This window comes from Aulonocara stuartgranti, assembly GCF_965226115.1.
Source record: "Aulonocara stuartgranti genome assembly, chromosome: 13".
Lineage (NCBI taxonomy): Eukaryota > Metazoa > Chordata > Actinopteri > Cichliformes > Cichlidae > Aulonocara > Aulonocara stuartgranti.
Genome location: NC_138949.1, coordinates 9,146,082 through 9,172,759, shown reverse-complemented (window position 1 = coordinate 9,172,759; position 26,678 = coordinate 9,146,082). Strand labels below are relative to the sequence as shown.

At 39.9% G+C, this 26,678-nt stretch overlaps 3 protein-coding genes across 6 annotated transcripts in view; 1 reads left to right on the top strand and 2 right to left on the bottom strand.

The window, feature by feature from the left end:
• Nucleotides 1-4,524: 4,524 nt before the first annotated feature.
• On the bottom strand, nt 4,525-9,637 carry ccnj (cyclin J). Its single transcript, XM_082557542.1, has 6 exons — nt 9,448-9,637; nt 9,121-9,210; nt 8,562-8,772; nt 8,170-8,469; nt 5,796-5,955; nt 4,525-5,507 (listed from the first exon to the last, which is right to left on the bottom strand). Exons 2-6 carry the CDS (start codon nt 9,187-9,189, stop codon nt 5,183-5,185), a joined length of 1,065 nt encoding a protein of 354 aa, XP_082413668.1. The 5' UTR covers nt 9,190-9,210; nt 9,448-9,637; the 3' UTR covers nt 4,525-5,182.
• A 4,378-nt stretch (nt 9,638-14,015) lies between these two features.
• On the top strand, nt 14,016-19,799 carry znf518a (zinc finger protein 518A). Its single transcript, XM_082556387.1, has 3 exons — nt 14,016-14,579; nt 15,374-17,597; nt 17,732-19,799. Exons 2-3 carry the CDS (start codon nt 15,401-15,403, stop codon nt 18,394-18,396), a joined length of 2,862 nt encoding a protein of 953 aa, XP_082412513.1. The 5' UTR covers nt 14,016-14,579; nt 15,374-15,400; the 3' UTR covers nt 18,397-19,799.
• blnk (B cell linker) overlaps nt 19,087-26,678 on the bottom strand; it is a 25,767-nt gene continuing 18,175 nt past the window's right edge. For all 4 annotated transcript variants that reach the window (XM_082556396.1, XM_082556398.1, XM_082556397.1 and 1 more), the window contains 9 exons: nt 24,252-24,300; nt 24,132-24,159; nt 23,941-23,971; nt 23,451-23,526; nt 23,338-23,366; nt 23,213-23,247; nt 23,049-23,132; nt 22,808-22,963; nt 19,087-20,968 (listed from right to left, as the gene is read on the bottom strand). In XM_082556396.1, the coding sequence (XP_082412522.1) occupies nt 20,852-20,968; nt 22,808-22,963; nt 23,049-23,132; nt 23,213-23,247; nt 23,338-23,366; nt 23,451-23,526; nt 23,941-23,971; nt 24,132-24,159; nt 24,252-24,300 (605 nt within the window). In that variant the 3' untranslated portion in view covers nt 19,087-20,851. The remainder of the gene's footprint in view (nt 20,969-22,807; nt 22,964-23,048; nt 23,133-23,212; nt 23,248-23,337; nt 23,367-23,450; nt 23,527-23,940; nt 23,972-24,131; nt 24,160-24,251; nt 24,301-26,678) is intronic.

Below are 26,678 nucleotides of genomic sequence, written 5' to 3'. Positions count from 1 at the left end.
GGACGTAGCCACTTACTTTATCAGATTGCAGTATATTACACATGTCATACACTCACTGGCTGCTTCATCAGGTACACCTGTTTAGCTGCTTGTTAATACAAATATCTAATTAGAATTAGTCATGTGGATGTGGTTGAGACAACCTGGTTAAATTCAAATGGTAATTTACACGACTTTAAACGTGGCATAGTTGTTGAAGCCATCTCAGGGTTTACAGAGAAAGATCTGAAAAGAGAAAATATCAAGTGACCTGCAGCTCTCTGGGGTCTCTGGCTCTTTGATACTAGATCTTAGGAATGGCCAGACTGCTTCAAGCTGACAGGAACGCAATAGTAACTCGAATTCTCACTTGTTAAAATCAGGATATGTTGAAAAGCATCTTTGAATGCACAACATGAACTTTGTAGCAGATGCGCTACAGCAGCAGAAAACCACACTGGGTGCTAATCTTTCCAGCTAAGAACAGGAAACTGAGACTACACATGGGCTAACCAAGATTGTACAAGACTGGAGAAAATGTTGTTTTCAGGTTTCAATTTGTGGTGCAACATTTAGATGGTTGGGTCAGATTTGACATAAAAAGAAATAAAAACATGGATCTACCGGGCCAACAAGCTGCTGGTTGCTCCATAGACACCCTGTTGCAATCCAGTAGAGAGGGAGATTTGCATCATGCATATGCAGCTGAGAAATCTGTGTGATAGTGTTATATCAATACGCATCAAAATCCCTGAGGAATGATTCCATCATGTAGTTGGATCAATCTATGAATCTATGTAAAATTAAGGCAGTTCTGAAAGCAAAAGAGAGTCCAACCTGGTAGCAAAATGTACCTAATAAAGTGGCCGGTAAGTATATGCAACATGCAGTAGGCAGTAGTATAACATGTAGAAGGATGAAGCCCTTCTTATGCAGATAAAACTCTGCTGTAAAAGACTCTTTTTATGCACATTATTTCTTCACTATCCAAATTATTGAATCCTGGTGTTTCAATCACTTCCATGTTCACAGATGTATGAAATCAAGCACCTAGTGATGCAGACTGCTTCTGCGAGTATTTGTGAAAGAATGGGTCACTCTCAGCTGCTTAGTGAATTCCTGTGTGGATGTACAACAAGTCCACTCGTGAAAGTTCCTCACTACTAAATATTCCACAGTCAACTGTTAGTGGTGTTATAACAAAGTGAAGTGATTGGGAAAGACAGCAAGTCAGCCATGAAGTGGTGGACAATGTAAAATCTCAGAGCAGGGTCAACAGATGCCCAGGAGCAGAGTGTGCAGATGTCGCTAACTTGCTGCAGAGTCAGTCGCTACAGACCTCCAAGCTTCATGTAAGCTTCAGATGAGCTCAAAAACAGTGCGTAGAGAACTTCATGGGCTTCACTGGTCAAGCAGCATGCATCTAAGCCTTACATCACCAAGAGCAATGCAAACTTTGGGTGCAGTGGTGTAAAGCATGCCACCACTGGACTCTAGGGCAGTGGACACATGTTCTCTGGAGTGATGGAACAGGCTACTCCACTGGTAATCCAATGAACGAGTCTGGATTTGTTAGCAATTTCATGCTCCCAACTATATGGGAACAGTTTGAGGATGACCCTCTTCCTGTTCCAACATGACTGCACACCAGTCCATAAAGCAAAGTCCATAAAGATATGGATGAGATGGTTTGGTGTGGAAGAACGTGACTGGCCTGCACAGAGTCCAGACCTCAAGTCAATGGAACACCTTTCGAATGAATTAGAGCATATAATCACTGTGAAGGCAGACAAATACTTTTTTTTGCATTTACTGTTTAACTTGTTTCTATTTCTATTCTGTTTTTCCATGACATATGTTCCTAAAAAACAAAAACAAAAAATGACAAAAATGACAGACTGACCGAACAAATAAACAAAGCCCAGTGGAAGAGTCTTTGGTTTAATGCCTGCTAGTGAGGTTGCTGACTTTTTTTTAGGCTCAACTCAAAATCTCAGACTTCAAAAGTGTTGATAGATTTGCTTTCACAATGTGCAACTTCCAATCCCAGAATTTCTGATTTAAAGAAGATTTGGGAGAATACCAGGCAATGTCAGACTTTATGTAAACAAACCATGTACCTGTTAGTCTGGTTAATTCATTAGTGGTGATATGTCTACTGCTGCTTTGAAATTTTACTACAGAAAAGTACAATAGGTCATTTAACTAACCTTTACTGCCCTTTCTTGAAATGACAAGGCCACGCACCAAACACATAAAAGAAAAAAGGTGTGTGAGTTAGTTGCAGCTTTTATGCCAAAATATGGGAGGATATAATCTGAGTAAGATAAAACAGAGTTGTGAACTTCTGGTGAACTTACATGCACAGATTAGTAGAGGAAGCAACATATACAAAGCAAGAAGACTACGTCACTTTATGTCCTCCTCCACAGGAAGCTTTCTGCAGCCCACAGCCTAGATCGGAAATTCTATTTTTGTAGGTTTGCCACATCACGACAGGCAGGAAGACATGCTTCAGAGGTTTATTTGGAAGCGTTGTTTCAGTCAGGCTTGACCACATTGTTTTATAACAGGAACTTGCTGAAATTAGGGTTTTCTTTAAAGACCCGGGAGTTAATAAATAAAAACGTGGAAGTGGAAGGAAACCAAATTGGTTTAGAGTTTATCTAAGCAACGAGAGAGTGGTTTTACGTCTTAAGTCTAGAGCTTAACAACTGTAGTTGCATTTTAACCACATAATTGTATAACTTTAGAGGCAGTCTAACGCACACTCAGTTGAATAGCTGGCTGACGTGTTTAGGATATTACTCGGTCAACTGTCTGATAAAGATGATTTTATAGCTCACAAGAGAGAATACACAATAGATGTAAAGCTGAAGAGAAAAGCAGCATAAGAAATGTGGCACACACTGCCCTCTGCAGACTGTGGGTTGTCTTTTCAAAAAATGTCCTTAATGTACATATCCAACATATTGTAAAAGGTGTGAAACACAATGTAAGCATAACAGATGTAGACATAAAACAAATGCTTTCATTCACAGCTTGTCTTTTCCTTTTAGCTGCCACCAGGATGCTGTGTCAAACAAACAAATGTTAAACAAATGACAACGGAGTAGGGAAGGCACACATGTACCAGGGATGTTATAGATCTGACTCTGATTTTGCAAAATTAAAACATGGAAAATTTCTGTATTGGATCGCAACACACTTGTCTTGTTAATTGATTATTTTGATCCTACACAACATGTAACACCCACTCAGACATTTCATCAGTATGCGCTCTCATACTGAGCCACAAGTGTCACTTAATATTCTCTTTTTACTACATTAAGCGAGCCATTTTTAAACTCTGTTTTTGCTCATCTTAAGTAATTTCAATTGTTTTGGTGTCAGACTGATTTTTAACTTTAACACATTTATTTGGTTGTATTCTGCTTCACTTATTAAATCTATTGGTTATGTGTAAGTTAAAAATTTCTTCTGACTGAATGACTAAAATTTAGCATGGAGCAGTCAGCTGCTAGGGACAATCAGTACAATTAAGATAAAGCCACTTGACAATGACCTATAAATTATTCCTTAACCTCTGTTGTTACGGACATCTTAGCAGAGAATCCGTTTTAAATAATTTTAGGCACTTTGTTACTTGAAACCTGTTACAAATTTGTTCCAATCTCTTTAGTTGAATCTTTGGAAAATGCCAAAGACACCACAGTCTGATAGACATAAATAGAATTTTTGCAGGAACAAGATGATTCTCAAAGAGCTGTTACAGGACCTGACACAGGACCTTCTGTTCATCCATCTACTGCTCACTGAAACCTCATCAGAAGCTTCATCAGGAGAACCGTCACCATGTTTCTCTTCTTAAGAAATGCCAAGGTATACAAAATTACACAAGAACTGCGCTGAGAACCAGTGTAAATACAAAACAGACTTATGGAGTGATCAATCTAGATTTGAAATTTTCCAATCAAATTAGGGTCATACATACAGAAGATGTCAGGAGAGATACAATAGTGAGTGTCTACAGCCATAAAACATAGTGGCAGCTGTGTCATGGTTTCAGACTGCATTTGAACCAGTCTGTTGGAGAGAAAAGTACCATCAGATTATAATCTATTTCAGTACCATCTGGAAATCATCTGATTGCCAACCGCTTCAATTTTTAGTACAACAATGATCCCCAAACAGTGCCAATACAATAAAAGCAATGCAACACCATCAACCATTGATGGGCCTCCTTAGAGCCCAGATTATTATAGCAGACAAAGAACAGAATAAAAGCCAACACCCAAAGAAGAGCTCCTTCCAGAAGTGTGGAGAACTATTCCAAAAGAAATCACGAGGAGAACTCAGAATGTGTTGAAGAATAAAGCTGGTCATATTTTTGTAGCAAAGTCAGAAATGAGTTTTTCCTAGATGATTACTACACCACATGTTGAACGTTAAATCAGAGAATCAGAAGTGATGGTAAGTTGCAGTCATGCAAGCAGCAGTTATACTTAATGATACATATTGCAACAAATCCACTGGACTAGAATCACAGTTTAACACAGGTTTATATTTTATTTAAAACAGTCATTGTAGAATGCACTCTGTCCTCCATCCACATGGGAACATTTACTCTGCTAATACTGTACGTTGTGACATCTAGGGGGTATATTATTTCCTTGTCTTACAAATGACATTCATCCAAACAAACAAAAATAGTTTTTGTGGAAAAAACCCACAAAGCTACAGAAACATTAACTCTCACGTCAACTACAAAACAATGTCAATCCCCTTTTGTTACTGCAGTTTTAACTTATACTAATAGTCACAATGGCTAAAGGCACAAAGTAACTGTACATATAGTATTTCTGAAATACTTTGGCTTAACTGAATACGAGACTTTTGGTCTGTAACGCAGTAACAGTGACAGTGGATACAGGGTGCAAACTGTGCCAAGAGGCAATTCACAACTACATTCTTACCTGAACCATCTTGAAAAACAAATAAGAAAACTACAGCAGACTTGGCATATTGCACATTGTGTACTGTGATTCAAAGTGCTGCACCAATCTCATCAAGACTCTTCAAATTAAAAACAAGATTTTTTTCTTTTCTTTTTTCCTCCCTCTTCGTCTTGTTCTGATCCGGTGAAATCGATGGCAGTATCTTAACTCTACCTCTTCCAAAATGACTAAACCTTGGAAATCCATCATCTGTCAAAGCACGGAGCAGCGCAAGTATAGTGCATGCTGACTTGGAATGCCCTGTTGGGAATGTTAGACTTTGGGTCCAGCGACGTGGAGATGGTTTGGGTGTTGATGCTCTGGGGGCCGTTGGCAGTGGAGTGGCTGAGGTAGGAGGCAGGCAGGTGGTTAGGGGCTGTGACTGGCTGTGGAGCTTGCTGGGGGTACTGCGCATTTGTTCGGTTGAGGTACTGAGCTGAGGTGTGGTAAGCTGTCTGACCCTGCTGCTGCTGCTGGTTGGGCTGCTGACACTTTTGCTTGTTGGCCTCTTTGACGTCACTGTCATGTGCACTGTGGAAAGAAGGGGCAAAGAGTTGCACTGTTGATTAGCAAAAAGAGTCAATGCTGCACACCGAGTGCTGATGTAAATCTCTTGTATGTGTAAGGTGTGTGCTTCTGTTGTGCTTTGGCTTCTTTTGTTCTGCTGTGCCATTGTGAGGCATCAGTGTCAAAACACTCAAACCTGAAACGCAGCACCTAACTGTCCCAAGTCATTTTAATCAACCGTGTTGAGCGTTCACTTTCATATTCAGCACATATACAAGTCAACTTTGTGCAAGGTTATTGTTAGATACGCACATGAGTAGTTTCTCTGTACACGGGATTAGGTTCTCCCATGCGTAGCCTGTGAGGCGCTGCAGTCGCGGTGGCCATGTAGGTGACAGGTGAAGGATCAGGCGTGAGGCGGCCACACACGCAGCAGCCACCAGTGAAGGTGCAAAACACAAAAAGACATGATCTGAGGAGAAAAAAAAAAAAAGCACCCCAGATTTAACACCCCAAAAACCCCAATCCTCATTTTTACATTTTTTTCTTCATGAAAACAGACATTATGTCCAAAATGAATTTAAAAACTGAGATCTGCTACAGTAGCTGCATTATGGCTTAACAGGAACTACACTAGTTTGCTAAACCATCGGGCATCGATGCTACTTTCACAGACATTTCAAAAGACGAAACAGATAAAGACCTAAAATATCTGTGCTAAGCTAAATACTGCGATAGCCAGCATTTGCTAGCTTTAGCTATTGCTAGGACTGAATGTATTTTCTCAGTAACCCATTTATAACTTAAAATGCCAGACTGAAAATTTTAAATATACATAGAACCAACATGCTATAAAGTAAATTTCTTATTCAAATCATCTAAATTAGCATGTAGAATCTAATTATGATAGATAAGATAAAACTAGCTAAATTGTTGATAACGCTAGATAGCCTTAGAAAGTAGAATTTAGACTGCCATTACTGCAGCTGTTATACTGTATTATTTTAGGATTCAATTAATTTTAGAAGGATAAACACAAAGAACAGTTATTTTCTCACTAGTCATGAATGACAATTAAAGTACATCTTCTCTTTAAAAAACTGGCCAAGCAAACTCAAAGATCAACTTTTGTGGGTGGACACTGTTATTTTCCACTTACATTTCCTTATTATTCTGAATGTGTAGGTATAAATGTTTTATGTAAAAAAAGCAGTTAGTGGAATTTTTTTTAAAAGGTAATATGGAAAGAAATGAGAAAGCAAACCTGTGATAAATAATTTAATTTAACTTTCCCTCAATGTTACAAGACAACATTAAAAAAAAATGTTAACTTTAAGTTTGAGATTTTAGTGCTATAAAAATGTTTGATTCATGCTAAAATATTGATAAAACCTCAAAGTGTTTTTGCCCAAGCCTGCTAGGAGTACTGCACATTTGTCCAGTGTAGGTGCTGAGTTGGGGTGTGGTAAACAGTGGTAAATGTTTTTGAGCTGTTGTGGCTTGGGATGTGGCGTAATTGTTGGAATTGGTTCCAGACACACTGCACTGAATATTTTGGAAAATGCTGATGTACTGGGATTTTCACATGTGACCATCTCTAAGAGGCACCAGTAACTCAAATAACCACTTGATACAACAAAGGCATGCAGAAGAGCATCTGAATGCAGAACACATTGAAACTGGAAACAGATGGACTACAGCAGCAGAAGACCCCACCGGGTGCCACTCCTGCTAACTGAGAACAGGAAACCAAGGCGAAGACTGAGAAAACATTCCCTTGGTTTAATGACACTCAGTTGTTGTTGCGGTGGTGATTTAATGGTGTTGCAGATATGTTCTTGGTGCAATTTGGTGCCCTTATTACTAATTTAGCATTGTTTTGCCTACCTGAGTACAGTTGCTGACTGTACCCATGCCTTTATGGCTGCTCCCAGCTGGAACAAAAGCACGTAACAAACTGGTTTCTTGGACACGACAGTGAATTTATGGTACTTATACGACCTCCACAGTCACCAGATCTAAGTGAATTAGAACACCTTAGGAATGTGGTGGAACAGGAGATTTGCACCATGGAGTAACACTGTGATGCTATCATATCAACATATCAACAACCAAAATCTCGGAGGATTGTTTTCAGCACCATGTTGAAAGCGCCATAAAGATTTGTGGCAGTTCTGAAGCCATATAATCCTACATATGAAACAATGTAGGAGTGAATTCACCAAAAAGGACTTTAAACTAAACTTCCACTAAAAAAAGAAGAAGAATAAACTCTTGCTTTAAAACGATGTAAAGTTATACATTGGTATTTACATGTTAAACCCTAATGTTTAAGGTTAGATATTTAATCTAACATCCTCTGCAATACAATATTTCAAAAATATTATTAGTAATTTGTTCTTTAATATCAGTTGAAATACCAGTGACGTCCCACTGATCATCAGCAATGATGATCAGTGCTGTTTGAGTATTAACAGACGGTGCAAAACTGATAATCAACGTTGATTCAATTTAATGTAGGTTGACAGACGAATAGTGATTTAACTGTTTCAACTACTGTTTGCTATCTGGATAGGCTCTGAGGAGCTTCTGATAACTGGAAAATCAACGTTATCAGCTCCACTAGAAACTGATAATACTGATAAGCAAGACTGCACTGCACAAATACATCCAAAATGCATGGTACCTTGCAAGGAAACCTCAAGAAAGTAATCCACATATTTGGCCATGTATAGTTTAGTCTTTTCCAGGCATGTCATAGGCCAGCCATCATGCAGATCACCCTCATGGACCGCAATAGAGAGGTAGTAGTCTGTAAAATGGGCCGACGTAGGGAGGTACAGGTTCCACTGGAAAGTTTCCAACAGGAGCAGCTCCATATGCAGTAAACCCTGCTTGGTCAGGACCAGGTTCATGGAGCTCATGCAACCCAGGTTGTTTAGTGTTTCCAGCTTTGGCACCCGGTCCTCCCTTTCCTCAAACTTACCTGTAAGCAAAGAACAATCACCCAATCTGTCACACCAGTGTGGACACTTACTAGTTAGATGTGTTGAAAAGTGAAGTCAGCTGCACACTTACTGGCCAGAAGAAGACACGAGAGCGAGACCATGTGAAGCTGCTGCACCGTGACGTCATAGCGGTCCATGAAGAGGTCCAGCAGGTAGACGGCCAGGTGCCTGGCCGTAGGACAGAGCCTGAAGCGGTTGCTGACAATGGCTATGAGGTCTGCGAAGTATCGCCTCAAATTGAGCTGAGGGGACTGACCTTTGAAGGAAGGTAACTTGAGCTCCTATGGGACAACGTGTTTTGAGATTTCAAAAAGACACATCTTTCATTGTAACTGAACTAGACTTTAGGTTTATTCTGCTGTAGTCCTATGAGATTACTCAAGCAGCAAGCAATTTAAAGCGAGCAAAGACAAGTTCATGCCTATTAAAATAAGGAATCAATATCGTTTTCAAAAGTAACTCAGATTTCACTATTTACAGTTTTGCACTGCTATTTCAACATCAAAATGTAAAACAGCACGACAGAAGAAGTTACTGATGAATGTGAAGGATGACACTACAGGTAACCTTTCTCATAGTTTTTGCATCATTTTTAGCAGCCACCACATAAATGACCCGGTGTGACTCACTTTGTATCGCAGCGCCTGGTATATATCTGCAGCAAGTTGTCCTTTCCACCATTGGTCCTCCAGCTCCATTTAATACAGTGCTTTGGAAACCTGGCAAAGACAAAACATTGGAATGGCAGTTAATCAACTAAAACGTGTCTCAGAAAGAGCACAGGAAAAAAAAAAAGCCGCACAATGACACTAAATCTCCAAACACACAGCCATGTCACTTTTCACGATAGCGGATCAGAAGTGGGAACAGTGAAGTCAATCATCTTTCTCTTCTTTTTCTGAGGTGAGAATGTGAAAAGAAACGCGACTCCTGTCTAACCCGAAGCGGAGACTCACCCAGAGAGCACATGTAGTGAAATATTACGGGCAGTTTCACTGAAGAAAACTTCAATTCAAACTAGCCAAACAAGCTCTGCTCGCACTCATTGTTGTAGCTGCTGAGAGTCGGCAACACGAGTCCAAACACTACTGGTGCGTTCAAGTGCTGTTCGAAAAGTTGCGACCCCTCGTGAACAACCAACCGAAAGACAGCCGGGAAAACTGGAGGTGAAATATTACAACCACTACACTACAACCAACCTAGTAGCCGATAAAGTGCAACAGATGTTTTCAATTGAAAGATGTGCATTGTAAAACATTTTGGTGCAACATCTAGCTGTTTAACACAGTTTACCTGTTAGATTTTGTTTTTGATTATCACTTGAAAGCATCATTCCATTGTCTTTACAAGTACTGCACAGGTTGCAACCAATTACAGATAAGCAACAACTGTCAACATCCAATCACTGCAAAGTCTGCTTAGCTGCTTTCCTATTGCAGCCAATGATCAATGAATGGGAATGGCAACATCTAATTTGTGCCCACATCCCAATATTGCAGTTCCTATAGGCTATCTATATTGAATTGTAAAATGTTAAAACGGGCCAAACACAGAAAGCTGGTAAAAGAACAGTTTTCTAGCAGTTTCATTTTTTGTACTGCCCACATTTTCAGATAAACAATAAAGATGCATGGGAAGTGATTAGCTCATCATGCATTGCTTTGAAGCTGACAGCTGGTCCAGCTTGCCAACAGCCAAAAAAGGCAGGTGCTTGGGGCCCAACACCAGAAGAGGTCCCCCAAGTGCTGACAAACTTTAACCTACAGCAGTGGCAACCAGTGCCCTTGAATTAAAAGCAAACAAAAACAAAATTGCAGAGACAGTCAAAGAGACTTGACCTCTTTAGGGGGGCCTGATGTGACTCCACTGACTCCCACTGCAAGCTGGTCACAAGGCAAGAGAGGTAACTTCTTGGTGGGCCATACTAGCGGGGTCTGGTTTACCCTACAGCATGGTGACACTGAAAGTTTGCAATTATACTCAGCACATTGGTCGTGTTGTGTACAAGCAGTGACGTCGCCACAACTCTTTACCATTTATATCAGTGCTGGAGCATGAGCACTCTGCAGTATTCTCCTGAACGATAGGTCTTGGCACAAAAACTCTACTTAAGTACTGGTATAAAAGAGGGGAAGAAGTTAAACTACCCTAACAACAGCAGAAGACACTTCACAAATGAAGAGTAGTTAAACAATGAAGAAAAAAGGGAAGGTGGAGAAAACCGGCAAGACAGTTGTGAGTGGAGATAATGAACATAATGATGGTTAAATATAATGTGAAATAATTAATGCTGCTAGTCTAGCCTGAACAGTAGGGAGAGACACTTGAATAAAGTCAATTTTTGCCTAGGACCCCTACAGATTCTAGCATCACCACTGTTTACTGTCAGGTCATAAGTCCATCAGTAGTATCCTGTGTCATTTACAGCAGCTTCAGTTGCTCACAAGTTGTTTGAGAACCCACCCACTTCTTGTCACTAACCTTTTTCTTATTCGTGTTCTCATAAATGTTTGACATGGGTTTACTTTTTCTGTTCTCAATTATTATATTATATTATATTATATTATATTATATTATATTATATTATATTATATTATATTATATTAGTTTTAGAGAAACTCATATCTGTCTTGTTTGTCTTGCTGTCTCACAGTAGTGCTGAGTCACTGTAACCATTCCTTCTAACCAGGTTGTTGGTTTCTAGGCTAGATGATACTGGTTTGTTCCTTTCTCTTATGAAAGTGAAAATATCAAGTGAAAGTAAAAACTAAAATAGTGGGCCAATCCATCAGTGCAGCACATTCAATGAATGAAATATGGTGAAAATCTACTAAAAAGAAAATGCTCATTGAATTTACATGTGCGTCACGTGTGTTTGTGTACACAGCTGTGATAACAAATGTGAAAGTGATTCTTTTCTTTGTGGCTACATTTACCTAACTGAGTTTTATCTACTCCCAGGAGAGTGTGATGACCTTTAAAACGTACAATAGAAGAATAATTGTTTTTCCAATATACATGTAAAAAAAATCCCTGTGCAGGCAAAGTAATTCAATCAGTCACTTTTTGTAATGCAACTCCAAAATGGGTCAGTTTGTCCCAGAGGCACAGGACCATTTAATTTAACTCAAATAGGTTAAAGTAACATCTGTTCCTCTATAACTTCAAGAGCAAGGGGAATTCTATGTAATGCACTTTTCCAGATTTTCCAGGTTAGCAGAAGAACCCATTTTAGTGATGATGGTGAGGGAAATTGATTTGATATATGTAAATGAGTGCATTCGGGAAGCAGTGCAGATTTTTAGCTGGGGCTACAGAGGAATGTTGACTATTTTGAGCCACCAATGCTGGGGACAAGTTTTATCAGGTGACAAAGGAAGATCAAAGAAGGGTCGACTCCCTGGTGGCTTCCCAGGGGCTGTGATAAGGATGCCGGTACGACTGACTGAGCCACACCTAGTCCTTATCTTGCAACAATGGATCAGTAACTTGAAGATAACATTTTAAAGGTTAACATTAACATCACTTAAGACAACCTTTTTATTTTTTAAATATTGTCTGGCGCATAACAACTTTACATTTTACAAGAAAACACCACACTGCTTCCGTGATGCATTTAAATAATGGAAAGAGCAGTCTGGGAGTGTGGCTGCATGCAGGGGGTGAGGGTTAAGAGGATTGGTAATGCTAACCACTCTGTGGTAGATATTGCTGAGGCGGTGGGAAGCCGTCTTTATAAAGGACTGAAACTGTCTGTCGGCGGAAACGAATGGTGTCCTGGGTGGAGGGAGCCAGTGGCTTTTTTCTTCTTCTTCTTTGTTGTGTCATGCAGCTCCTACTTGGAGTGCAGCTGACAGCTATTGTCCGGCTCAGTAGTGTGACCAAGCCACTGCAGAGTCATTCAAAAAGCACATGGAGAGAAATGGCAGATGATGTAAACAACCTTTAAGTTACTGATCCTATTTAAGGTTAGCATCATAAAGCTGTTTACTTCCTGGCATTGGTGTCTCAAAATAGGCAACATTCCTCTGGAGACCCAGCTAAAATCTGCAATGCTGCCCAGATGCATTCATTTAAACTCTGTTAGGGGGGCATTGTTCTGACAACTTTAAAATCTAAAAGTGATTTTTGTAAACTAATCATAAAGGACAGATGGCACAGTTTGTAATTAAAAATCCATGGATAGGGTCATGTCGGTGGTTTAGAAAGTGTGGGTCAGCTCTGAAGAGTCAGCATTCTACTGTCTCATACTTTTAATACTTAAAAAGTCAGTCAGTAAAAGATGGCATACTAATTTGTACCTACACGAAGTCACTTATTAAAATCCCTATAGTGATTATGTCCATTTACAATTCAAATTAGAGAGTCTTATTAAAGATTGCCGAAAGGTCACAAGTGCGAATGAATCTACAGCCCATTAAGTAGCTGCAATAAAGGGTGTCACATTTGCTCCACTCCAGGCCCAGTGGTCAAATTTTATAGCTGCTATTGAACTATACGAAGCCCTTCACTGTGTGTTAATTAAATTTGTGAAGTGCTCCACAAACCCAAAGGATATAGCAGGCAGAGTAGAGGCAACCTAAACTTTCACTTCTTCAGTGTTTTGCAGTATTATAGACTGCATTCAACGCTGTACCTGCCTGGAATAACAAATACAAACATATCCCTGCTTGAGTCTGACTGAGGCTATCACCAGTTCAGATCTTTTTGTGTTGATTGACTACCACAGGGTTTTACTTCTTATACAAAACAAAACCGAAAGAAACAAAACCATCAGATTATACTTACATTGTGTAACATTCATTGATTTTTTTTCAGTCACTGTTAATTGTATACACAGCACTTCATAGACATATAGACTGTCTACTGGATACTCAGTAGAAGTTAAAATCATGAATGAATCAATAATTATGATCCAGTAACACACTATATATGATCGAAGAGACCTAAATACTTAAATAAAAAATATAAAGACACAAATTTCCTACATAGTTTTTATTTTTGTAATAATCCTCACCTTGCTTTTGCTCCATCCAAAAAAATTGATGTAGCCATCAATCAATAATTCTTAAAGTCCCATTTTAAAGACTTGAGTTGAGCATTTTCACAATTACCAACTTTCTATGTTGAAACTGGATGTGAGGAACAAGGTGTGGATGCGACTGTGAAATTGAGGACATTGCATAACTGTTGTCTAACAACGTGTGGCTGTCGAATCATTCTAAAAATGCACAAAATAAAGTTCATTGTATTTTCACTGTATTTGACACAGTATCCAAAACCAAGAGCAATGCCCAAATTTTTCATTTTTTTGTTTCAAAAAGAAACATAAATGCAAAAGTTGGCAGCACACTTTGGGGGCAGAAATGTAAACAATCTTTAAAACTGAAATTTTGCTGTGAGTAGCCTGGGATTATTCCTCAATTCCCAGGGTGTCCTTGGTTTGAGTGATGTAAATGTCTTCATTGGATGGTGAGCGTGAAGGTGTGTGGAGATTAGGTTTTTTGTGACCATGTGGACCAATCTGTGAAGGTCCTATTTGGGGGCAGTTTAACAATTTGCTTCACTTTAATCCACTCCTGTAGAAAAATAACTCTAGAAATGTTCATGTTGGAAAGGACACGAACAGCTTCCTTAGAAGTTTACATTCACATAGAAACATATTGTATGAAAGCTCATAATAACATTTAAGACTACTCAGTGGAATTGTTACCGTCATACAAAAGCCAGCATGCGAGCTGTGGGCTGCAGTAGTTAGCCGCGACCAGTTAATGTTGTTATTATTATTTTGCAAACAATTTTGGAAAATACGTGTTTTCATGTACGCCTTGTTATATTTCCACTATTTTCGGTTTTCTAGTCTTCTGCTAGCAGAAGTTTTTTTTTATTTTTTAAACTACGCTACGTGGGCACACTGAGAGCTGTTTTCCCCATTAAATCAGCTCGGCGTCTGTGCTTAGCTGTAGGCCCGGGACAGGACGGAGGCACCCGGCTAAAGGCTAAAAGCAGCTCAGAGGCTGTAATCCCCGGATGAAAAACCATCATGGCTGCCACTCGCTGAGCTGTCAAGCTCTCCACAAAAGAAAAGGTAAAAAAAAAAGAAAAAAAAAGAAAAAAATTCAGAGACTACTAGTTAAACAGCTACGGCTTTATTAATGATTTATTCAACCGCTCGGGTCTTTGTGCAGTAAAAAGTCGACGCGAGATGAATAAACGGATGCGGTGTAACTTTGTTGGCACGCTTTGTATCCCTCAAGTTATTCCGTCTTTGTAAGCTCTTCTGCGTCACGTTAATTCAAATCAGTTAAACGCCGCCTCAGTTTTAACAGTTAGCTTGGTCACCAAATTAAAAACACTCCTGTTTGTGCGATAGTGGAGAGACTCGGGTGCTACGGTTTTGTCTAACTTTATTCCCGAGGCGGTCGTTGTCTCTCTACAAAGCGAGTCTTGTCACTTTGTTGTGGTCAAGTCAAACTGCACAATGGCCGCGCAGCACCCCTCTGTTTAATCTGCTAAAAAGTGCTAGCTCAGTCTATTCTTGTTTATGTGCGTCATTTATTTAATTTTTTGAGTCGAGAGGGATGTTTTTAGCTGCATCGCTTAGCATAGCACATATATGCTGGGTTTATGCAGCGCATGAAAGTTCATAAATGGAGCAGGTGGGTTTCCTGCACCTGGTAGTCGCAAATAGTTTATTATTATTGTACCATATGTGTAATTTTACATCCAGGTAGACACAGTTTGAACCATGGCCAGCAACAGGTGGACTTGTATTAAATTAGGATGCAGAGCAGGACAGTGAATGCAGCAGCTGTAAAATGATGAAGCACAGAGAATAAAGTACAGTATGACCAAATTGCTTGTGTTTTTCTGCACTTTCAGAAATCTGGAAAAAAACAAAATAAAACCATGGATTCGGTGGGTATCTGCACAGCTACATCTGCAGGAGATAATAAACAGCGTACCAACAATAAGAACAGAGACCGCCACAAACAGCTCCACCTCAGGAAGAATGCCGTTCAGCCCCTAGCTATGCAAAATGAAGATAAGCGTGGACCAAAAAAGATATCAGAGGAGTGGGAGCAGAGCACAGTGCGGCCTTCATCAAAGAAGCCCTCGCAGGAAGTGCCGCAAAGCCAGTGCGGGACAAATAACCATGGGAATGCGCTCCGGTTCACCTGCTCTCAGTGCAGTGACAATTTGGAATATGTTCCCAAAGACTTAATGAGACACTTTGAGGAAAAACACAGAGGGATTGCCCCATTTTTTTCCTGTCATGTATGTAGTTTTAGCACAGACAAGTTCTCCTATCTTCAGGTCCACCTATTAAGCCACAAAGACACTTTTTCTAGCTGCAGCATATGCAATGATGACATTAGACGCACATGGCCTGAATTCAGTGCTCACCTGACTGCGTATCACTGCCCAAACGGCAAATACTCATGTGAAATGTGCCAGAAATTCTCCACAGGTGATGTTAGAGTATTTTTAGAGCATGTGTACATACATAATTTGGACCTGGAAGGAGCCGATGATCTGTTGGTGCAAACAAAGGACGTGAATCAGCTATCAACTACTCAAAGGTTACACTGTCATCTCTGTGGCTTTGAGGCATCTCAGAAATGGTTGATAACTAAGCACATTAAGACTGCCCATATGTGCCAGAATGGCAACCAGAAGAAAAAAAGGAAGGCGGTTCATTCTCTAGCAATACAACCAAATGATACAATCCCCAATGTGAAGCCCAGAACAAGAAGTGCAGTTAGGGAAATGCGCTGGCTGACGCCGGACTGCCTTTCTCTGCCCGGGAAAGAATTCTTGGATAAATACTGCCATCTGTCAGATCCACAAACGACACTAGAGGAGACTCAAAAGTTTCTGATGAAATCTGTTGCAGGAGAAACCGGTGACCAGAAATGGACCAAGGCCCTGAAAACTGTTCTGTCAAACATCCCGCAAGATATAAATCTTCTCCCCATGCAGGAGAACAGCATCGTGTCATCAGATCTTACTGTTCTGACGCTGAAGAACAAGATAACTGTAGCTCAGAACGGTGCTGCTTACGGCAAAAGGTTGAAAACGGTGGCATCATCAGATAAGGAAGCTGAAAGTGCTGCTGGCGATGCTCAGTGCGTGGTCAACCAAAATGGATGTCACTCGACTTTGAACGAGTGTGCTCCGTGTCTGCATGCTGAAAATAAACTACATAATGATGTCCCGGCATCAGCCCACACTGAGCCAACGGAGTGCACTCGCATCCAGGAAAACCGAGAGAATCAGGAACTAAAGATTGTTCAGGAAACTGAAGAGCATATTAAAAAGCTGGAGGGGCCTGTTTATGGTGATGGCAATCATGTTTCCAGTGATCTGAAGTTGACAAAGGAGGCTGAGGAGCAAATGCCCAAATATAAAGTCATGCCAAAAAACAAGAGGAAATGTCGACGGCGTAAAAGGAAGACCAGGTTTAAAAAAGCAAATAAAAGGTCACCAGAGCTGTCCTTAAAGATAGTATTGAAAAAAAATCCTGTGAAGGACAAGCAGTGGGTGTCACAAACTTCTTTGTCTCCATCAGAGGGCAGTGGCCAGCATGGACTGCAATATCCTCATACGGCAATGGAGGAGACTGTACAGATTGTCCAAACCGTGTGCCCATTAGAAGTACACCAGAAGAAATGGACCAAAGGTTCAGAGACTGAACTCTATGACCAATTTGAAGCCATTAGCTCAATTCAGCAATCAAAGCCAAAAGAGGACTTCACTCCAGGATGCACTGCAAAACCAACAAGTTCTAGAAATATGACTGCAAACACGCCAGATCTACGTGAAGGTTTGATTCCGGCACATCAAGAACTGGAGGGCGATGCAGAGAAGTTGCTGAACTTCATGGAAGTTGACAAGAGCATTTCAGCCCTTTGGATGAGTCCAACAAATCCAAAGGCTGGGTCAGTGACTGAAGCAAGCCTTGAGAATGTAGGGCTTGAGCCATCGCAGAATGGCAGTCGCTACCCTGAGTCGAATGATGAGATGAGTTCTGCTGCTGATGGAGTGACTCCTCAAACCAGCGCCCAGTCTTCCTCTATTTCCCAACCGGCTCTTCCAACACGAGGTAAAATTAGAATTTCTACTTTCTCTACATAAAATGTCTGAAGATTTAATTTCCAACGGCATTTTATTCCCAATATTTGAACTTTGAGTTGTAATTTTAAATATGCTGAGTGTTTTTTACTTTTTATTTTGCAGATAAGATGGGTTCCTGCTGTGGCCCATCTGCAAAGCTGAGTGATCGGAGCATTGAAGGGGTGAAATTTGGAGAAGTACCTGTAGACTCCTTCACAAACATCCTCAACAAAAACCATTCACCTGCTGGTAAAGCCATCCAAGAAGAGCCCTCATCAGCCCCTGGCTGTTGGTGGCAGCCCGTCCCAAAAGATCTGGAGAGGACCTTGAAGTTGGTAGCCTTAAATCCCTCTCAGCTGGTAAAGCGTCCAACAGGAGACCAGCCTGTTGTAGTGCTAAATCATCCCGATGCTGACATTCCTGAGGTGGCCAGGATCATGGAGGTTGTGAACAGGTACAGAGGAGATGTGCAGAAGGTCATACTGTCACGCAGGACTCTGAACGTGCTCTCGGCTTTGAGCAGCGAGCTCCCTGCGGCAGACGACCTAACGGAAGCCGCATGGAGCGGTAAAAACTCAGTGCAGGAAAGGTTCTCTTTGAAGTTCAAACTTCGCAGGTTGAGCAGGAAAAAGTACGAAATGGTGGGCGTGATGTCTCCCAGCAGAGACGTCGTGACGAAGTTTCGCTGCTGGTTTTGTGGCAGGGTCTTCACCAGTCAGGAAATGTGGCTGGCCCACCGGCAGCGGCACCTGATGGAGTGGAATAGGCCAAACTGCGAAAACTCTTAAATGTCGCACACACTGGATTTAAAAAAACAAAACAACCCAAAGCAAACTTAAAATAGTCTGGAAAAAGGTGAATTTGCAATAAGAGAACGCAATAATGGAAACCATTTTTATTTTTACGTTTAAAAGGTTGTTGTTGTTTTTTTCTTCTTCTTTTCTTTGATAAGAATCAAGTCATGCTTCCTGGAGGGTTCACATTCTCAGGGTATTTTTACCTATTGTCTCTCCCAGTCTGAGTAGCTTGATGCACCTCTTTTTGGAGATGAGTGATTATTTGTAAAGCCACAAGGAAGTGGCGTTGATAATTTTGTTCTTTGTTTGTCTTATTGTCTACGCAATAGCTTTATTTAAGGTGACATAAGTACACTGTTGTATGAAATCTTTATAGAACACTGTAATATGTATATTTGCCATACCATCTGTTTTACGGATCAGTTTATGTACGGGTAGGCTATACAGTGTGGTAGCTGTAATATTTATGTTTTTTGGAATGGGTCACAGGGACCCACAAGTTACTCAGATAAACCAAAACTGTGTGTTTTAAAACAAAAAAACAAAAAAACCAAAACCCCAATAAGCTGTTTTATGAAACATTTATTTATGATACTTCGGTTTAGCCTTTATGTGCTTCCTATATGCGTTTCCTCCCCAGGCCATTAGCAAAATAAGTGTATTTGCTTTTTTTTTTTCCCCCCCCTTTTGTGTAAACTCCAAATTATGTTCCAATATAGTATTAACTGCAAGAGAATATTTTGATGCATTTGTTCATGCAGTGGGAGCTAATACACTGAGGACTACTTTCAAAACATACCTGTGTTGTCATGTTCAGTGACAAATTGAGTTCTTAAAAAAAAAAATCAAACCTAGATTTTTGAACTTAAATAGGCCTCGATGATCTGATCATGATTTTTATTTAATTAAATTCTTTTTGGTCCTCCGTGCATTTCCTCTGTTTGACTTGAAATGATGATAATCTTATCCTTTGATTGCACTATGAAAGCAGGATATACATTTCCCGTTACCTCACCTTATCAGGCCGAAGCCTATGACAATCTCAACCGGTGTCCTACTGTGGCTCGACATTTCCTCATGCAGCCGTGATCCCTCAGTATTCACAGAGAGAAAGAGAGAAACGTGTGCCTGCTGTCTTGTGTTTGTTTGTGTCTGACTATTGAATGGATGTATGTATATAAATTGTGCATGAATCTCCGTTTCATAAGTGTGAATAATTCTTTTTCAGTTTAGCTTCTGAGATTTATAATTGTACATAGTTCTGCTAGAGGTACAAAATATTATATAACCTGAGAATTTTTCACAAAGTGCCTAGGAATTATTTTTATGCAACAAATGTACACGAGTGTGATAGCATTACATGTTGAAGAGAGAATAAATGGAAGACTTTGTAAGTTCCTGGTGGCATTTTGTTGTGACTGAATATACGAGACAAAAGTTTTTTTTATTAAAACCAAATATACAACCTTGTAGAAATTGCTCCTTGAAGTATTGCTATCATAAACCTACTGCTTCCTGCTTCTTTCTGCTCACAGCAAAGCTGTCTCATTCCTTGATTCATTTTAAAACACTGTTTACCAACTGAGCATTAAAAAAAAAGTGAATAAAACATGAGTTTAAAAGTTCTCTGTGTCTGTGCTACTTCAGCTCTGCATGGCCATCAGTGCAGGCAGGTCCAGTGTGCAGTCCTTCCACCATTGAAGAAGGGGAAAAAGATAATGGGGCTGCTGCTCCTGCACAACATCCTAACCACAGATTAAGGGTTGGGATGGGTTTGAATTTGTGTTGTCTGGCTCACACGCTTATTGAAATCCCATTGCGTGCTCCTGCGGTTTATTCTGAACCTGGTTGGTGTCCCCTGTAGAGCTCAAAGTCCAGCTCTAGACACATTCTAGTATTCTGTGTACGTTATTTATGCCAATTCGGCAAGTTATAATTGTAGATTTACAATTCAAGGTGTCATTGTGGACAGTAGAAAAAGGATTGCTTTTCACACACAGTTCTTAGTCAGTTTGGCAGAAATGCATACATAAAATCATATATCATATAGTGTCAGACCACTTGATGCTGCATTAGGTCAAAAGGAAAAAAAGAATTATCACAAGTGAGGAATTCTGTCAAGATAAGTTCTCAGAAAATTGGGGAAAGACGATTCATTATCAGTGTAACACTGTAATGTCACATCACTCGCCAGGGTGTCAATCTAAATAATCTTTAACATAACACGATGGAAGCTTCCGTGTTGGTGAGGTTCTCATGCACGCCCGCACTGGGTGACTCCTGTGCTTGTTTTGAAACAATCAAGCTCTGCACTCGGGTGTGTTTCAAACCTGCCTTTTTAAGTGACAGAGCAACAGCCCCCAGTGACCTCTGTAAAGTCAGCAAACACAGTGGACCGAGTCGCTCGGCACCAATCACTCTGCTGTTTGGAGTCACCGAGGGTCGCCTAGGGCTTCACTGGGTAGCATAACTTGGTGGCTTCTTTGGCATTGCTCTGACTGTCAATCAGCACCAGGGGGTTTCTCTGGTGGTTCTCAATGATCTTAGAGATGCTGCTGAAGTGCTGCAATGAGAAAAAAACCCCCCACAAAGGAGAATATTCTGTTAGACTAAAGGAAAATGTTTACAGCATTAGGATGAGGCTTGAGATCATTTTAACCCTGTCCACCACTGTGTAGGTCTCTGTGTTAGGACATGGCCTTGTCTTTATGCGTGCATGTTGATGCCATTTTTGAAAACGTATTTGAATATGGCACATTTTACAACGATGCTGCCTAAAGACAAAAATATATCTATTCCCAAAATGCTGACTTAAAGTAATTTAATTATATGCAAGTTTTTCATGTAGTTTTGTTACGTAAGTATAATGTGAAATGCTACATTTAATGGAATCGATTCCATTGATCAAGTGGAAGTAAAAGGTTCTTGAGGTTTGCAGGAGTTTTTTTTTAAATCTCATGCTGGCCAGATCTCATGATGAGCAGGATTTCGGAATTTTCATAAGACTCTCATATCATTGCTCTTTTTTGGCCACAGACTTGTGGCACTATAAATTAATGGTAAGGGTAAATGGACTGGTACTTATGTGTTGCCTTTCTACTCAATTTAAGCAATCAAAACACTTTCTACAAGTGTAATTCACTCAGTCACACACATTCATACAGCTCTTATCTATGTCTAAGAACCTTTTTCTAACATTCACACACAAACCTGATGCTTTGACTAATGGACTGCGGATTAACCTACCAACAATCTGATTGGTAAATACTACTATCTACTATCTAACCACAGCGGCCAACTTCACGAATCACTGGATGACCCTTTAGGTGAAAAAACAAGCTGACAGGTAGAAAGCGTTTTAATAATAATAATAATAATGTCTACAGTTTGTAGGCCCTGGGGCCAGGTGAGTTAAATGAACTTGTTAAAAAAGGCTTTAATATGGGACCTTTCATTTAGGAAGTTTATTCAAAAGGGAAATTTGGAAAAAAGGTGATTCGTTTTTTAAGAAGACAGTCATAGTGTTGTTGTTTCTTTAATATGAGTCTAATAATTATTAATAAAGCAGGGTACCTTTCTAATTCATAACACTACTGATTAAATTGGAAAATCTTTTTGGTTTATGTAGCTTGAAAAAGGAATAATTTCCCCTAGCTTTTGCCTGACACGCAAGAGCCCACGAGGACTCACAAGCCAATACACCTCTGGTGCTGGTCCTAAGCCCAGATAAAAGGGTAGGGTTTCATCATCAGGTAGGACAGCCAGCACAGAACCTGTGCCAAATCAGCTAGGCAGATCATTTGCTTGGGAAAATGATATCTTTGGGTAAGACACAAACCCAAGTTGCTCTCGATGCATCCATCAGAGCATAAATGTGTGTGAACATTAGATAAAAAACACTTACGTAGGAAAACGCACAGAAAAATATGCTTGTGTGAATGAGGCAAGTTGTATAAGGTGTTTAGGTAGTGTAGAAAAACACTATATAAAAAATCTGTCCATTTACCGTAAACGCTGTAAGTAAGCAGAAAATTTCCAAACATTTTGAAAAGTAGACGTTTAAATAACAAAATGAATTCTAACCGAATTCCCAGCTATAGCCACGTTTCTTTAGCATTTACGCTACTACTATTGTGCATGCTTACTATCCTCATCCTATTTAGAATTTCTTAAATGTGGGTTAAATGAAGCATAAAGTATATCTGTTGTTATTTATTGTACCAAGTAGTGCAGTAAATAGTAAGTTTTGTGGTATTTGCCACACTAATGTGTTACCTGTAAAGTGTTGGGCACTGTTAGTGTCACAATTCTGACAAACAGCAGCCTAGACAGGCATAAAAGGGCTCTTACTAAAGTACAGATACACTTAAACTGAACAGACCTATCAAAGACGTATATTTACCTCTTCCCCTTTCTTCTCTCTTCCCAGAGCATACTGCTGAGTGCTTGGTATATAGCGGATTGGGATGTTGTACACTCTGCCATTGTAAAACACCACTAACGTATACGGCTGCTGTGCGTCATGACCAGAGCTCTTTCTCACCATAAATGCTCCGTCCTGAAACAGAAAAAGCTCAGAGTCAAACCCAGATTACAAAAATGACGGCTCAGCAGCTCTCTCTTCTCACCAAGAAGATTCTCACTTTATTCAAGCGAAACAAGGCATCGTCAGCAGTTTTTCGGTCGCACCCACTGGCATACCAGGGTTTCCTATAGATGTCTGCATCCTGAAATAAAGTGAAGGGAAATGAGGGTTACAAATATATTATGAAAAACATCTTTGCAGTCTACTGTTTTAAGAGCACACCTTATCTTGATCTCCTGTGTCATTTTCATGAGGCTCTGCGAAAATAAAGAATTTATGTCATTTTACATTGAAGTGCAAAATTCCCGTGTACGTGGATGTTAGACACAAGGGGGGCCCACACTTACTTGGGGAGGTAAACTGTGGAATAGGAATTCTGCAAGACAGAGTCCACAAACAGAGCAGACGTCAGTGAGTGCACAGTACAAAGCTGTGCTTAAAGACATTTTTTACCACTTACTTTGGTCGCTGAAAGTCCAGTGTAAAGGCTTTTGGAGGAGTCTTCTGTTCATTATGAGCCAAAGGCAGTGTTTTGCCTTGAAAAATACAGACATGCTGAAATTAGTCTGCTTACTGTTTAGGTATAAGTAGAAAATAAAGATAATTTTTCAGTAATCAGCAGTTTGTAAAATTTGTCAACAAAGCATTTTCAGTCTGTATATTTAAGTCCTTATAACTGGAATAGATTTAATGTGAAAAATCTGTAAATGACGGTAAAATCTACTACAGTCCAACTCGTCTGTCATTCTTATGCACTGTCTGTACTGCTCGTGTGCTTCTGCAATTAAGTGATAATGGGAAAGCAAGTGGAAACCACAGAGGAAATGAGATGTGTGCTAAAGCTGTGCACACAATTATGGAAGCAGATTGCACTAATTGGCTGATTGTCCAGTGTTTATTAAAGGCTCAGTCAGGTGTGGCTAATAATGGGAGTTAATTAAAATACTTACTTTCACAGTCCTTTGCTTTTAAATCTGGCCTCTGGAATGAAAGTCATATTTAGTATTTCTTTCACCGTCATCAGTGAAAGTGTGTAATGTTGACAGGGATGAGTGTATTATATGAAAAACTAGACATTTAATCAGATAATTATAATATTCTAACATTGTTTGCATTGCTTTCATTTAAATTAAATTCCTACCGGTCCTAGAGGTGGTTTTGGTGACCTCCTGTGGAAAACAATGAAATGATCACTTATTCTATTCTTTGAGCTCCATAGCTTTATGTTAACTGAAATAATGTTAGGGTAAGTGATGCTTACTCTCTGGGTATAGGTTTAGGTAGACGTGGAGGACGATTCCTCCCAGGACCTAGAAGAGCAAATACAAAGCAGTTATATGAGTGTATTACTGGGTTCCCTATACAGTATAAATGCTAGTTATGTCAGTATTTTTGAAATTATAAATTAGTCATTCCATCGTAGAAAAGTTATTTGTCACTTGAGAGTGGCGTTCTTTACACCACTGCATCTGACGCTTTTTACTTGGCCTGATCTTGACTAATACGAATGACCTGAACTGCAACCTTTGATCCTGTTTGTGGTGTAATGCCTTTTGTAGCAGTTCAATGGATTAACTTACAGATAGTAAGGATTACAGTGGTACTCCTTAAAAGGTTTGTGCTTCAACTTTGTTGAGTGAAAGTCTAGTATCATATCAGTATTCAAAGGAGCTTGCAAAGAAAAGCGTAACAATGTGGTGTATGTTAACAATGTGGTGTATGCTGTACAGTGCAGCGAGGAATGCCCAGACCTCTACATTGGAGAGACCAAACAGCCACTTCACAAGCGCATGGCATAACATAGAAGAGCCACCTCCACAGGACAAGACTCAGCAGTCCATCTGCATCTTAAGGATAAAGGACACTCTTTCGAGGATGCCAAGGTTCCCATTTTGGACAGAGAGGACAGATGGTTTGAAAGAGGAGTGAAAGAAGCATCTATGTCCACTGTGAGCGACCATCTTTGAACAGAGGCGGGGGTTTACGACACCAACTGTCTGCCATCTATAATCCAGTTTTGAGATCCCTCCCCAGACGCCTGAACGCCCACTCACATCCTGGGCCATCTGACCTCAGGAATTCGCATGATAAGGTGGGGCCAGGTTTCACAATGAGTTCACCCGAAACTCTGGCTGATTGTGAGCCACACCCATTTTCACACCTTGGCTCAGGCAATTAGAGGATCATCAGGGGGTCCTTTTGTCCCTCTGTGGGGGGAAACTCCCACTAGGTTTATATCTGGGACTCTCCACCATTTGACCTTAGAACTGAAGAAGCTTCTCGGATGAGAGGTGAAACGTCTTCAAGCAACTTAAAGAAGTCCAGACGCTTTTCTTTGCAAGCTCCTTTGACTACGATGACCTGGATGACCTTCACAGACATATCATATCAGTATGTTTGCGACTGTAACTACCATGTTTGGGTGTAGCTTTCTACTGAGCTTGCTAGTGTTAGCTTAGCACTCAAGCCACCTGTATATGGAAAGTTCTGGCCCTAAAAACCAACGTGGCAGCAGCCAAAATGCTAAAATAAAAAATTTGTTCATAAAGGTCACAAAGACCTGAAAGCCCACTGATGACACCCAAAGTGTCAAAATTGACAGAATTATTTCCATAGCTAAGAAGCACCCATTATTTACACTATGTAGGCGGTGTAACATTGGAAAATTGTAAATTCAAGAGACACCTTCATTAATGCAAATACAGTGGGTTACAACAAAGTGCTAACCTTTGGCTATACTAAAGAGCAAGAAGGCCAGATCATACTTGCTAGAAAACATCTAAAAGAGCCTGCATGGCACTAAAATCAGTTATTTGGACAGATTAAACTGCGATGAATTCGTATAAGAAAGATCAGAAGAGAAAAGTATGAAGATGGAGAGAAACAGCTGGGATCCAAGCATGCCACATTATTTGTCACACTTGGTGGAGGCAATGTTATGGCATGGTCATGCATGGCTGCCAGTGGAAATGGGTCACTAGTGTTTTTTGATGATGTGACTATAGAAGTAACAGGATGATTGTGATGTGTAGAGGACTGGCTATACTCTCAGATTGAGCCAAATGCTAAAAAACACCTCACAGTGCAAATGGATAATCACCCAGACCATACTGCAAAAGCAACTCAAGAGGTTCTCAAGGCAAAAACTTGGTATATTCTTCGAATGTCAAGTGAGTTGCATGATCCCAACCTAATAAAGCATATATTTAAGTTACTGAAGATAGATCAGAGTGAAAAAATGAACAAATAGGCAACAAATTACAGTGGCAAAGCATCTTAAAGGAATAAACACAGCATTTGGTGATGTTTGTGGTTTCTAGCCTAATGGGAAAATTAAATTAAAGATTTTAATCCAAGTATTGAAATCAATACTTGCATATAAAAAGAGTTTTTCCAAACAATTTTGGATGTTTGAAAAAAATATTTATAAAAATTGCTCTAATTCTTAAATTCTTAGTTAATATATCTTTTTTGTAAAAAACCTTGATTGCACTTTAACATAATTATTGTTTGGTTTAAAATCCATTGCGGTGGTGTACAGAGGCAAAACTACAAAATGTGTTGCTCTGTCCAATAAGTTATATATACCTAACACAGTGTGCATACAGGCAGTTTGTTCGTAATGATACAGAGTGGGGGACCTTATCATAAAAGGGAACACCTAATCTAAAACTCCATCACTTTGATA

Excerpts from the sequence above, each read along its gene's own strand:
- znf518a (XM_082556387.1), top strand. The coding sequence starts at position 15,401 with ATGGATTCGGTGGGTATCTGCACAGCTACATCTGCAGGAGATAATAAA. Across the intron at positions 17,598-17,731 it reads ACCGGCTCTTCCAACACGAG|ATAAGATGGGTTCCTGCTGT; the intron begins GTAAAATTAGAA and ends TTTATTTTGCAG.
- ccnj (XM_082557542.1), bottom strand. The coding sequence starts at position 9,189 with ATGGAGCTGGAGGACCAATGGTGGAAAGGACAACTTGCTGCAGATATA. Across the intron at positions 8,470-8,561 it reads CTCGTGTCTTCTTCTGGCCA|GTAAGTTTGAGGAAAGGGAG; the intron begins GTAAGTGTGCAG and ends CTTTGCTTACAG. Across the intron at positions 5,956-8,169 it reads TCTTGAGGTTTCCTTGCAAG|ATCATGTCTTTTTGTGTTTT; the intron begins GTACCATGCATT and ends TTTTCTCCTCAG.